Source organism: Hyperolius riggenbachi, chromosome 3 (genome assembly GCF_040937935.1).
Source record: "Hyperolius riggenbachi isolate aHypRig1 chromosome 3, aHypRig1.pri, whole genome shotgun sequence".
In the NCBI taxonomy this organism is placed as follows: Eukaryota; Metazoa; Chordata; class Amphibia; order Anura; family Hyperoliidae; genus Hyperolius; species Hyperolius riggenbachi.
Window position 1 is genome coordinate 442149639 of NC_090648.1, and position 10110 is coordinate 442159748.

At 37.9% G+C, this 10110-nt stretch overlaps 1 protein-coding gene across 1 annotated transcript; it reads right to left on the reverse strand.

Moving 5' to 3' along the window:
* Positions 1-4709: 4709 nt before the first annotated feature.
* LOC137562397 (protocadherin gamma-B1-like) lies at positions 4710-9840 on the reverse strand. The gene is made up of 3 exons (XM_068273736.1): positions 7280-9840; positions 5721-5996; positions 4710-4865 (listed from the first exon to the last, which is right to left on the reverse strand). The coding sequence occupies exons 1-3, from the start codon at positions 9692-9694 to the stop codon at positions 4710-4712; spliced, it is 2847 nt and encodes a 948-aa protein (XP_068129837.1). The 5' UTR covers positions 9695-9840.
* Positions 9841-10110: the final 270 nt, after the last annotated feature.

Consider the following 10110-nt stretch of genomic DNA (forward strand, 5'->3'; position numbering starts at 1 on the left):
TATAACTTGATGTCGTTTCTCTATCCAAATCACTTGCCGTAACAATTCTGTGGTAACGGTCAGTTGACAATACTAAGTTGAACAATTGTTGGTCTTGTAGCTTGCAGTCAATATATCCATTTTCCCCAGAATCTAGATCACCAACTTCAATCAGAGCTATCACTGTTCCAGGTTTGGAGTCTTCCGGAATAGGAGAAAACAATGAGGTGATGGATATTTCAGGAGCATTATCATTCTCATCTAAGACTTCTATCAGTACTTTACAGTGTGTGAAATGGCTGCCTCCATCTTTTGCTTGCACTGCCAGCTCATAAGTCCTTTCAAACTCAAAATCTAACTTTTTACTTATCTTAATTTCACCACTTTTTGGATGAATGTTGAAAGAACCAGTGTGATGCACACTTCCTGCTGTCTTGCTGAAGGAGTAGTTTATTTGGCCATATATACCTTCATCTTTGTCAGTAGCATTCACAGTAATTATTGTAGTATTAACTGGCATGTTTTCACTTGTACTGATTTTATATACTTCTTGTGTAAACACTGGAAAATTATCATTAACATCTATGACTATAACCCTTATCAGTGCAGTTCCAGATCTGACAGGGCTTCCTCCATCAGTAGCTGTTAGTAAAAATTCATGCACATTCTGAGATTCTCGATCCAATGGCTTCTCTAGTACCAGCTCAAGGAATTTATTTCCATCTGGCTTGGTTGTCTCACTCAGTATAAAATGCTTATTTTCACTAAGCTTGTAGGTCTGCACTGAATTAGTGCCCAAATCAGGATCTTCTGCATTTAGCAAAGCAATCTTTGATCCTGGTGATGTAGATTCTGTCATTTCCACTGTCACAACATCATGATAAAATGCTGGAGAATTATCATTAATATCCTGAATATTAATATTAATACTAACAATACTTATGGGATTTTCAGCCACAGCATCAAAGCTCAGGAAACAGGCAGATTCTGCCCTACACAGTGTCTCTCTGTCTATCCTGTCCTTTACATACAGATTTCCATTTTCTAGGTTGACATAGAAATATTTCTCTGAGACACGTGATACAATCTTGAGTTTTCTAGACAAAAGCTGTTTAATTTCTATTCCAAGATCTTTTGCAATATTTGCTACAATTGAGTCTTTTCTCATTTCTTCTACAATGGAATAATTAATCTGGGTAGAGACTGAATGATACAAGCAGGACAATAGGAAAGGAAATATTACTTGCCATCTGATGCCTTTGTATGCCTGTGATCCGTTTGCATCCATCCTCTGTGTTGCAAAGCCCCTACCAAATGTTTTAAAATATCTGTAATCCAGTGAGATGATGTGGATGCTTAATAAACCCACAGGTTATTGAAAAGAGCAGATATCCAGGATCTTCAGCTGGAAATCCAGAAAATGGCTGTGTCTTTCTTGCAGATCTGCAGTGTGTGTGTGAATGAAGAAAATACCAGTGGATCTCAAATTCTCTATATTTTACTTATTGGTCAAACAGTGGCGCTCAGAGGCAAAACAAGGGAACTGCAATACTAAGGAGTTGAATTGCATTTACTACATAAGATTTCAGTATAATTTAGAATGGTTGTGAAGTGGATGCTACAAATGTAAAATCATGTTATTGTTTAAGTATGCATAAAAATAAAATAAAAAAATAACATACTTGTTGGTTAATTTTGTTTTTAAGGTTTATTAGAACTGCAAGAGGTGTACTGCATGCTTGTGAATGAAAGTGATGTTTTTAAAGCTTGTTCACATAGCTTAAATGTAAATATATGTAAACTTCAAAACACAGTGTGGCAACAATCATTATAATTGCTACTCATGCTACTAAAAGAGTATAAAAAGTATAATTTTGTTCACTCAAAATCTAATGTAACAAAATAACACATCCAACATAAACCAATAGAAATGATGATGTGGCTATTACAGAGTTGTAATTAGTTGAAATGACAAGTTGGAATTTTATTGCAACTGCAATGTCATACCTTTGTTAGCTAAAGGAAAGAACTATCGACGTGTCTCATTATTCATATAAACTACTGTAACTAATTTTATATAATATATGCTGTTTGTTCTTGTTCATTCAATATGACTAGATTCTTTCTTTGTGTTTTAATGATATATTTTTTAAACATTATAACACATAATTATTATATTATACAATTATAACACAATTTATCATCTACTTCATATTTAAAAACTTTTATAAATGTTCCCCTGCTGATATATCCAAAAAAATATAGAGCTGTTTTCCTAGTAAAAAATTTTAATTACATTTATCAAATATCTGTTATTACAAAAAAAAAGTTTACTCTTTTATACATTAAAGTGGTATTTACAAAAAGGAATTATATGAGAACCAATTAGTTTAAATTGAAATAATTGGAAATAGAAAAGTTTGACAAATTAAGCAAGAAGTAAGAGTTTAGCAAATCGATGACTTAAATGTCAACCAATGTAAATAGTATAACTTAAACACTTGTAGCAAAAGAGCTGATATTTACATGACCTAGTTGTATACTATATCCTCACTTAGGCCAGTATGCAATTATTTTTTTCATCTGAGTCATCTCCAAGGAGAAAATTTTTATCTTCTCTTTAAACAAAATTTTCAGCATGTTACAATTGAAGAAAGTACCCAAAAGTTGGTGAAAAAGTACTATCAGTTTTATTTTGAGTATTTTCTTGCTTGCTGGTGGCGTAAAAGACATTTTATGACAAGTTGTGAAAATATCACCTCGGAGAAAGCTCAGGAGAAAAAGTGAATTGCATATGGGCCTTAGTTGTTTATGTATTTTACGTAAAACAAACCTTTACAAATAGTGATAATATCTCAAGCCTCTCAAGCATAACCAGACATGTATTTGTTTGAAGTTAAACTCTAAGCAAGTGCTTAAAAACCTGCAATCTAACAAGGGGCTCATCACTCATTATGTATGCCAAAATAGAAGAGAGCTTTATTGGATACAACATATTCAGCAGGTCAACCAAATTAAAATAACTTAAAATACTGCCTAGTTTTGAGTTCTCCCATACACACACATCTCCACTGTACATGCACTCCAAGTTCACCCACTCTGGTACTAGTACTATATAGTATGCACGTGTCTTCAGAGAGGAGGAGAGAGTTGCAGGCAGTGTACATGGATGCGGTTGTAAATGCAGAGAAGCTTGCATAATTGTGGATAGAATCAATCATACACTTGATCTCACCAACATCCATTGGCAAATGTTACTTCACTTCCTGTCATGGAGTTCAGAGTAGCACCAAATCTGGAGTCTTGTGGCATCAGGGGGTGCAGTGATTTGTTTCACGGTTATACACGTTTGCTCTAACCCAGACAAATCACTGCACCCAGAGGGGTTGCCGTCCATGGTGACCTGCACAGACCTTCTACAGCTGCAGTGAATAGGAGTGATCCTAGGCAAAATGAGACTCAACCCTGCCCACCTACATGTTGTGCCCACCCCCTTGCGAGCTTAATCACAGCTGTGGAAGGTCTGAGAGGGATAGCATGGTCCACAGCTCCACCACATGCAGTGATGTTTGCAGGTTAGAGTAGCCATCTGTAACCAGTAAACAGATCTAAATGATCTAAAGGAATAACAGGCTGCATTGGACAGAAAACCTCTGCGTCACACACACAGCTCTCTGCCTGCCTCCTGCCCTGCTAGAAGGCTGAGGTGCTACAAGGACAGTGACTCTGCCAGAGGAGGCTGTGGGGTGGCCATATTCCCCAGAGGCACCGACGGGCTGGGCTTGGCCGCATCATCTGGTGAGTCGTTACCTGTAAGGGGGGGGGACCCCATCCAAGTTGTCATTCTGGGGACTGATACAGAGCGCTAACACTATTATACTGTATCGAGTAAACAGAGCACTGTGCCTCTTGATGCCACCAGGCTTGGCATTACTCAGAACTCCATGATGGGAACTATTCCATACAAATATATAGAGCAGTTATCAAGTTCCTTTCTAAAGGCCAGAAGTTCTCAGAGCAAAACAAATTACACTTAAAAAATCACATCATGGCTGAAACCTTGAAGCTCAGAATTCTGCTAGTCACATACTAAGGAAGAGTTCATTGTATAGTATCTAAACTGGTCAAATAGCATCTTCAATAAACTGTTTTTGTTTCCATAACCTATATCCAGTGTGCAAGATCTTTACAATTAATGGAATTTGGTTTAGCAACAAACTAGAACTACAAAATACATCCCCCTATACATCATGAAAATACAAATAGATATTTCTCACTTTCAGTTTAAGACCTGTTCTGTAGTTTAATGGTCGTGCCTCACTGCCACAGGTGTGGCTTATTATCTTGTTAGTTGTCCTTGTAAGGTACACAAATGCAAGACTGGTGAAGTGTCTGCTAAAAAAAGTATATGGAGGAGAGGAGCAATGTCAAGCATCTTCAATAAACTGTTTTTGTTTCCATAACCTATTTCCAGTTTGCAAGATCTTTACAATTAATGGAATTTGGTTTAGCAACAAACTAGAACTACAAAATACACCCCCTATACATCAGGAAAATACAAATAGATATTTCTCACTTTCAGTTTAAGACCTGTTCTGTAGTTTAATGGTCGTGCCTCACTGCCACAGGTGTGGCTTATTATCTTGTTAGTTGTCCTTGTAAGGTACACAAATGCAAGACTGGTGAAGTGTCTGCTAAAAAAATATATGGAGGAGAAAAGCAATGTCTGCTTACTCAGACAGACATCCACTAGAATACAGGTAAAGTAATATGTCTCTGTCTATTGTCCTTGAATTATTATATTCAAATTCATCATGAACATTAGTTGCCTTCTTTTGATATCTTGTGCGGCTCAGTATCTCTTTAGCTGTCCTTGTAAGGTACACCTAAGTAATGCATAGAAAGGCTGGCACGTCCCATATAATTCTTTATTGTTTCATAGAAACATTAAAAACCAATGTTTCGGGACCACACAGGATCCTTTCCTCAAGGTAAAACTTGCACAAGGCAACAGTCTACAAAAGCCAGAATAAACAGCCATCAGAATACACATCTTACTACATTACCCAAGATGACTCCAAAATAGTGCTGATACTAGTGAAAAGGCCACATCAAAGAATGGGTACAGTATAAAACCAAGAGACTAGCCATACAGTAATAGCTTGTAAACCTTTTAGTGACAAGACTGTGCATATATTACAGAGCCCAATGCACTAATGAATACAGGAAACAAAATAATTCTGCACATACCTTAGATATAAATGTAGGATGGTCTGCACTTGTACATCGTTGCCTTTACACTTTATTCAGGACGTATCCAAAAAGCACCAGTGTCACAAATAGCTGACATGTTTCTGACCATTATGGCCTTTATGACCATTAATCATAGCTAACAAATACAGGATGTAACTCCAACTATATACACACCCCCACAGGAAGGGGTGGGGAGGCCAGAGATTGAAGCACAGAATCCACCCAGCCAGTCAGGCGCTCCCCCAGAGAACCAATACCTGCAACAATAGGTCTGTCCTCTGGGGGAATGCTTGATTTATGAATTTTAGGTAGATGATGGAAAATCGGAATGACGGGATGTTGGACCGCCAGACAGTTCACGAGCCTCTGGTCCTGCAACCCCAGGCTCCTATCCGTGGACAACAGTTGAAACAATTCAGCCTAAAGGCCTTGGTTGCATCAGCCCTAAGAATAAGGCAAACGAAAGTATCACCCAGTTGCCTCATCACCTCAGATCTATGACTCTCGCTATCCACACAGCCCCCTTCCCCTTTATCCGCATTATGGATAGCTATATCTCTATTGCCCTTTAAAGTACGGAGGGCCTGTAGCTCCTGGCGAGATAAATTGGGCTTTGATGTAACAGAGGCACTTTCAAGTTCAACCAGATCTCGTTCACCTAGTTCTTGGAACATTTCCACTGGTTGAGTTCTAGTGGCCAAAGGATAAAAATCCGGATTCCGGATAGCAATCGGCTTAACCTCCTCAAGTGTATCAATCCCGTGCTATTGGTGACCAATTGGTGGTCTAAGGTCCACTTAGCATGGACATCCTTAAAATCCCAAATGTCCGGCATACTGTGCTATATATATTGAATATTCTGTGCAGATCATGCCGTGATGTGGTGCACATTATTTTAGCATTCCAACACCTTTTGATACATGCAATGTATCGTGAACCAATATTTGTTTAAAATAAATAAATAAATAAATTAAAAAAAAACATATATATATATATATATATATATATATATATATATATATATATATATATAAATTTTAAACAAATATTGGTTCACAATACATCTCTTAGTGCATGTATCAAGAGGTGTTGGGAAGCGAGCCTTGACCCACAAAACGCGTAGTCAATTTTTTAAATAAATATTTTTCCAGTTGAACTGGTGTCTGTATCTTATAGAGAGGTAAGCGATTACCTCTCATTTGCATGTTATGTTTTAACATCAATATTTTTGGGCGCCTCACCCCACCCTTCTTTATTTGTATTTGGTATGGGTTCTTTGAGGGGCCCTCCCATTTCCACTTTGAGGCAAGTTGATTGTGGGATTTTCCCCACCCCTTACTGTGGGGATGTGTATATTGTTGGAGTTTTATCCTGTATTTGTTAGCTATGGTAAAGGACCATAATGGTCCGAAACATGTCAGTTATTTGTGACACTGGTGCTTTTTGGATACGTGCAGAATACAGTTTAATAGCGACGACTGACAAGTGCGGACCAGCCTTTCTTTATGACTGACATTGGGATTGAGCTTCCAGATTCCAGCACTGTCTTTACCTGGGGTCTAAGCGATGCACTACACTTTTCTCATCCTCTATAGTAAAACCCAAGTGTCTCTGCGTCCCATGTCCCTGTGTGTGTGTTTTGTTTTACTGCGCATGTGCAGGGAGGGATGCAGAGACACTGAAGGGGAGGAAGGGGCGGGCGGGTGTGCACATGCGCGTTGCAGGCACGGTGACAGACCTAGCCCATTTTTTTATGGGCTAAGGTCACTAGTTAAATATAAAACCGTATAGCCAGTGCCCTAAAACATTAGTATATGGTGAAGATAATTACAGCCACAGTTGCTCATTTGTACTAGTATGCATCTCTAAAACAAGGTTAACCTAGCACCAGGCACTGGTAGAGCTGCAGTTGGCTCTTTTAACTACTCTATTCAGGGTGCTTTAGAGTTTCTTTATAGATTATATTTACAGTATCTCTGTTTATTCCAACATTTCTAGTCTAGCCAGCATATTTTTTATATCATTTAGTGCTGATGTAAGTTCTTACCTGAGGGACAACAGTAGCTTGAATACTTTCATTACCAAGTCCTGAATCATCTGTATCTATAAGATTATCCACCGGGACATTTTGATTTGATGTTAGGAGTCCAAAATCACTTCCTGATGGGTCCATAGCCACACATACATTGTATGAGTAGGGAAAGGGTAATGTCCCATCACTATACATAGACATTAGTCTGGGATCTCCTGCAGGATACAGACTTGTATTTAAAGTTCCAAAGTTTGGTAATGGTTTTGACTCCTTGCATTTTGATATGATAACCAGCATCACAGTTATAATAAACAGCAAAGAAATTAGTGCTAAAGCAATTACCAAGTACAGCTGCAAGTTTGTCTGAGGTTCTTCATCTGTCAGTGGATTACTCAGTTTAGGCACTACTTGCTGGAAGTTATCTGCAACAATGAGGCTTAAAGTGACAGTAGCTGAGAGAGCTGGAACCCCATTATCTCTCACCATCACCACAGCCTTTTGCCTCAACATATCTTTTTCTTGAAAGATTCGGGATGTCCGGATTTCTCCTGTCTGATCATTAATAGTAAAGTGAGATGGTTCCGACACGTGTATGAAATGATAGGAGAGCCAAGCATTATGTCCAGAGTCTGCGTCCACTGCAACCACCTTTGTGATTAAAGAACCTGGTTCTGCTGTAATAGGAACCATCTCAAATGCATCCTGTCCAGAATTTCCTGATGATGGGAATAGGATTTCTGGAGCATTGTCATTTTGATCCACTATATGGATAAGTAAGGTAGCATTTCCAGTTAGAGATGGCGATCCTCTGTCCCTAGCAGTTATTTGTACTAGAAATCCCTTATTTTTCTCATAATCAAATGACTTTTGAGCATAAAGAGCTCCAGTCTCTATATTTATGGAAAAATAAGAGGACACTGGGAGGTCTTCTGCATTCATGGTGGATATTGAATAGCCAATTTTAGCATTGTCCCCAGCATCAGTATCTGAAGCTTGTATCCTATGTATCAAGGCACCTGGTAAATTGTTTTCTGTCACATAAACAACATAAGAAGATTTTGTAAAATCTGGTGGGTTGTCATTAACATCTAATATATCCAGTCTGATGGTTTTCCTGCTGGAAAGTGGAGGAGATCCTCTGTCAGTGGCTATGATTGTGATATTATAACTTGAAGTTGTTTCTCTATCCAGATCACTTGTTGTAACAATTCTATAGTAACGGTCAGTTGACAATACTAAGTTGAATAATAGTTGGTCCTGTAGTTTGCAGTCAACATATGCATTTTCCCCAGAATCTTGATCTCCAACTTCAATTAGAGCAATAACTGTTCCAGGTTGTGAGTCCTCCAGAACTGGAGAAAACAGTGAGGTGATGGATATCTCAGGGACATTATCATTCTCATCTATGACTTCTATCAGTACTGTGCAATGTGTGAAATAACCACCTCCATCTTGTGCTTGTACTGATAGCTCATAGTTCATTGCAAGTTCAAAATCTAACTTTTTATTTATCTTGATTGCACCAGTTTTTGGAAGAATGCTGAAAGAACCAGTGTGGTGCACATTTCCTGCCGTCTTGCTGAAGGAATAGTTTATTTGGGCATATACACCTTCATCCTTGTCAGTAGCATTCACAGTAACAATGGTAGTATTAACTGGCATGTTTTCACTTACACTGATTTTATATACTTCTTGTGTAAACACTGGAAAATTATCATTTGCATCAGTGACTATAATCTTTATTAGTGCAGTTCCAGATCCCACAGGGCTTCCTCCATCAGAAGCTGTTAGTGAAAATTCATGCACATTCTGAGATTCTCTATCTAGTGGTTTTTCTAGTACGAGTTCAAGGAATTTGCTCCCACCTGGCTTGATTGTTTCACTCAGTATAAAATGTTTATTGTCACTGAGCTTGTATGTCTGCACTGAATTGATACCAAGATCTGGATCTTCTGCATTTAGTAAAGCCACCCTAGATCCTGGTGATGTAGATTCTGTCATTTGAATTGTTACCACTTCATGATAAAATACTGGAGAATTGTCATTAATATCCTGAATGTCTATAATGACACTAACAATAACTAAGGGATTTTCAACTACAGCATCAAAGGTTAGCAAGCAGGTAGCTGCTGCCAAACACAGTGTCTCTCTGTCTATCCTGTCTTTCACATACAGATTTCCATTATCCAGATTCACATAAAAATATTTCTCTGACACACGTGATACAATCCTGAGTTTTCTAGACAAGAGCTGTTTAATTTCTATTCCAAGATCTTTTGCAATATTTGCTACAATAGAGTCTTTTCTCATTTCTTCTACAATGGAATAATGAATCTGGGTAGAGACTGAATGATACAAGCAGGACAATAGGAATGGAAATATTACTTGCCATCTGATGCCTTTGTATGCCTGTGATCCCATTGCATCCATCCTCTGTGTTACAAATCCCCTACCAAATATTTTAAAATATTTGTAATCCAGTGAGATGATGTGGATGCTTAATAAACCCACAGGTTATTGAAAAAAGCAGATATCCAGGATCTTCTTCAAGAAATCCAGAAAATGGCTGTGTGTCTTTCTTGCAAATCTGCAGTGTGTGTGACTGAAGAAAATACCAGTGGATCTCAAATTCTCTGTATTTTTTTTTATTGGTCAAACAGCGGCGCTCAGAGGCAAAACTAGGGAATTGCAATACTAAGGAATGGAAAAGCATTTACTACATAAGATTTCAGTATAATTTAAAATGACAATAAAGTGGATACTACAAATCAAGTACAACTGCAAATATGTTACTGTTTGAGTATGCAGTTAAAACAAAATTAAAATAAAAGATAACATACTTTTCG

Excerpts from the sequence above, each read along its gene's own strand:
- LOC137562397 (XM_068273736.1), bottom strand. The coding sequence starts at position 9,694 with ATGGATGCAATGGGATCACAGGCATACAAAGGCATCAGATGGCAAGTA. Across the intron at positions 5,997-7,279 it reads AAGCTACTGTTGTCCCTCAG|CACGGGATTGATACACTTGA; the intron begins GTAAGAACTTAC and ends GGTCACCAATAG. Across the intron at positions 4,866-5,720 it reads GCGAGAGTCATAGATCTGAG|GTGTACCTTACAAGGACAGC; the intron begins GTGATGAGGCAA and ends TGCATTACTTAG.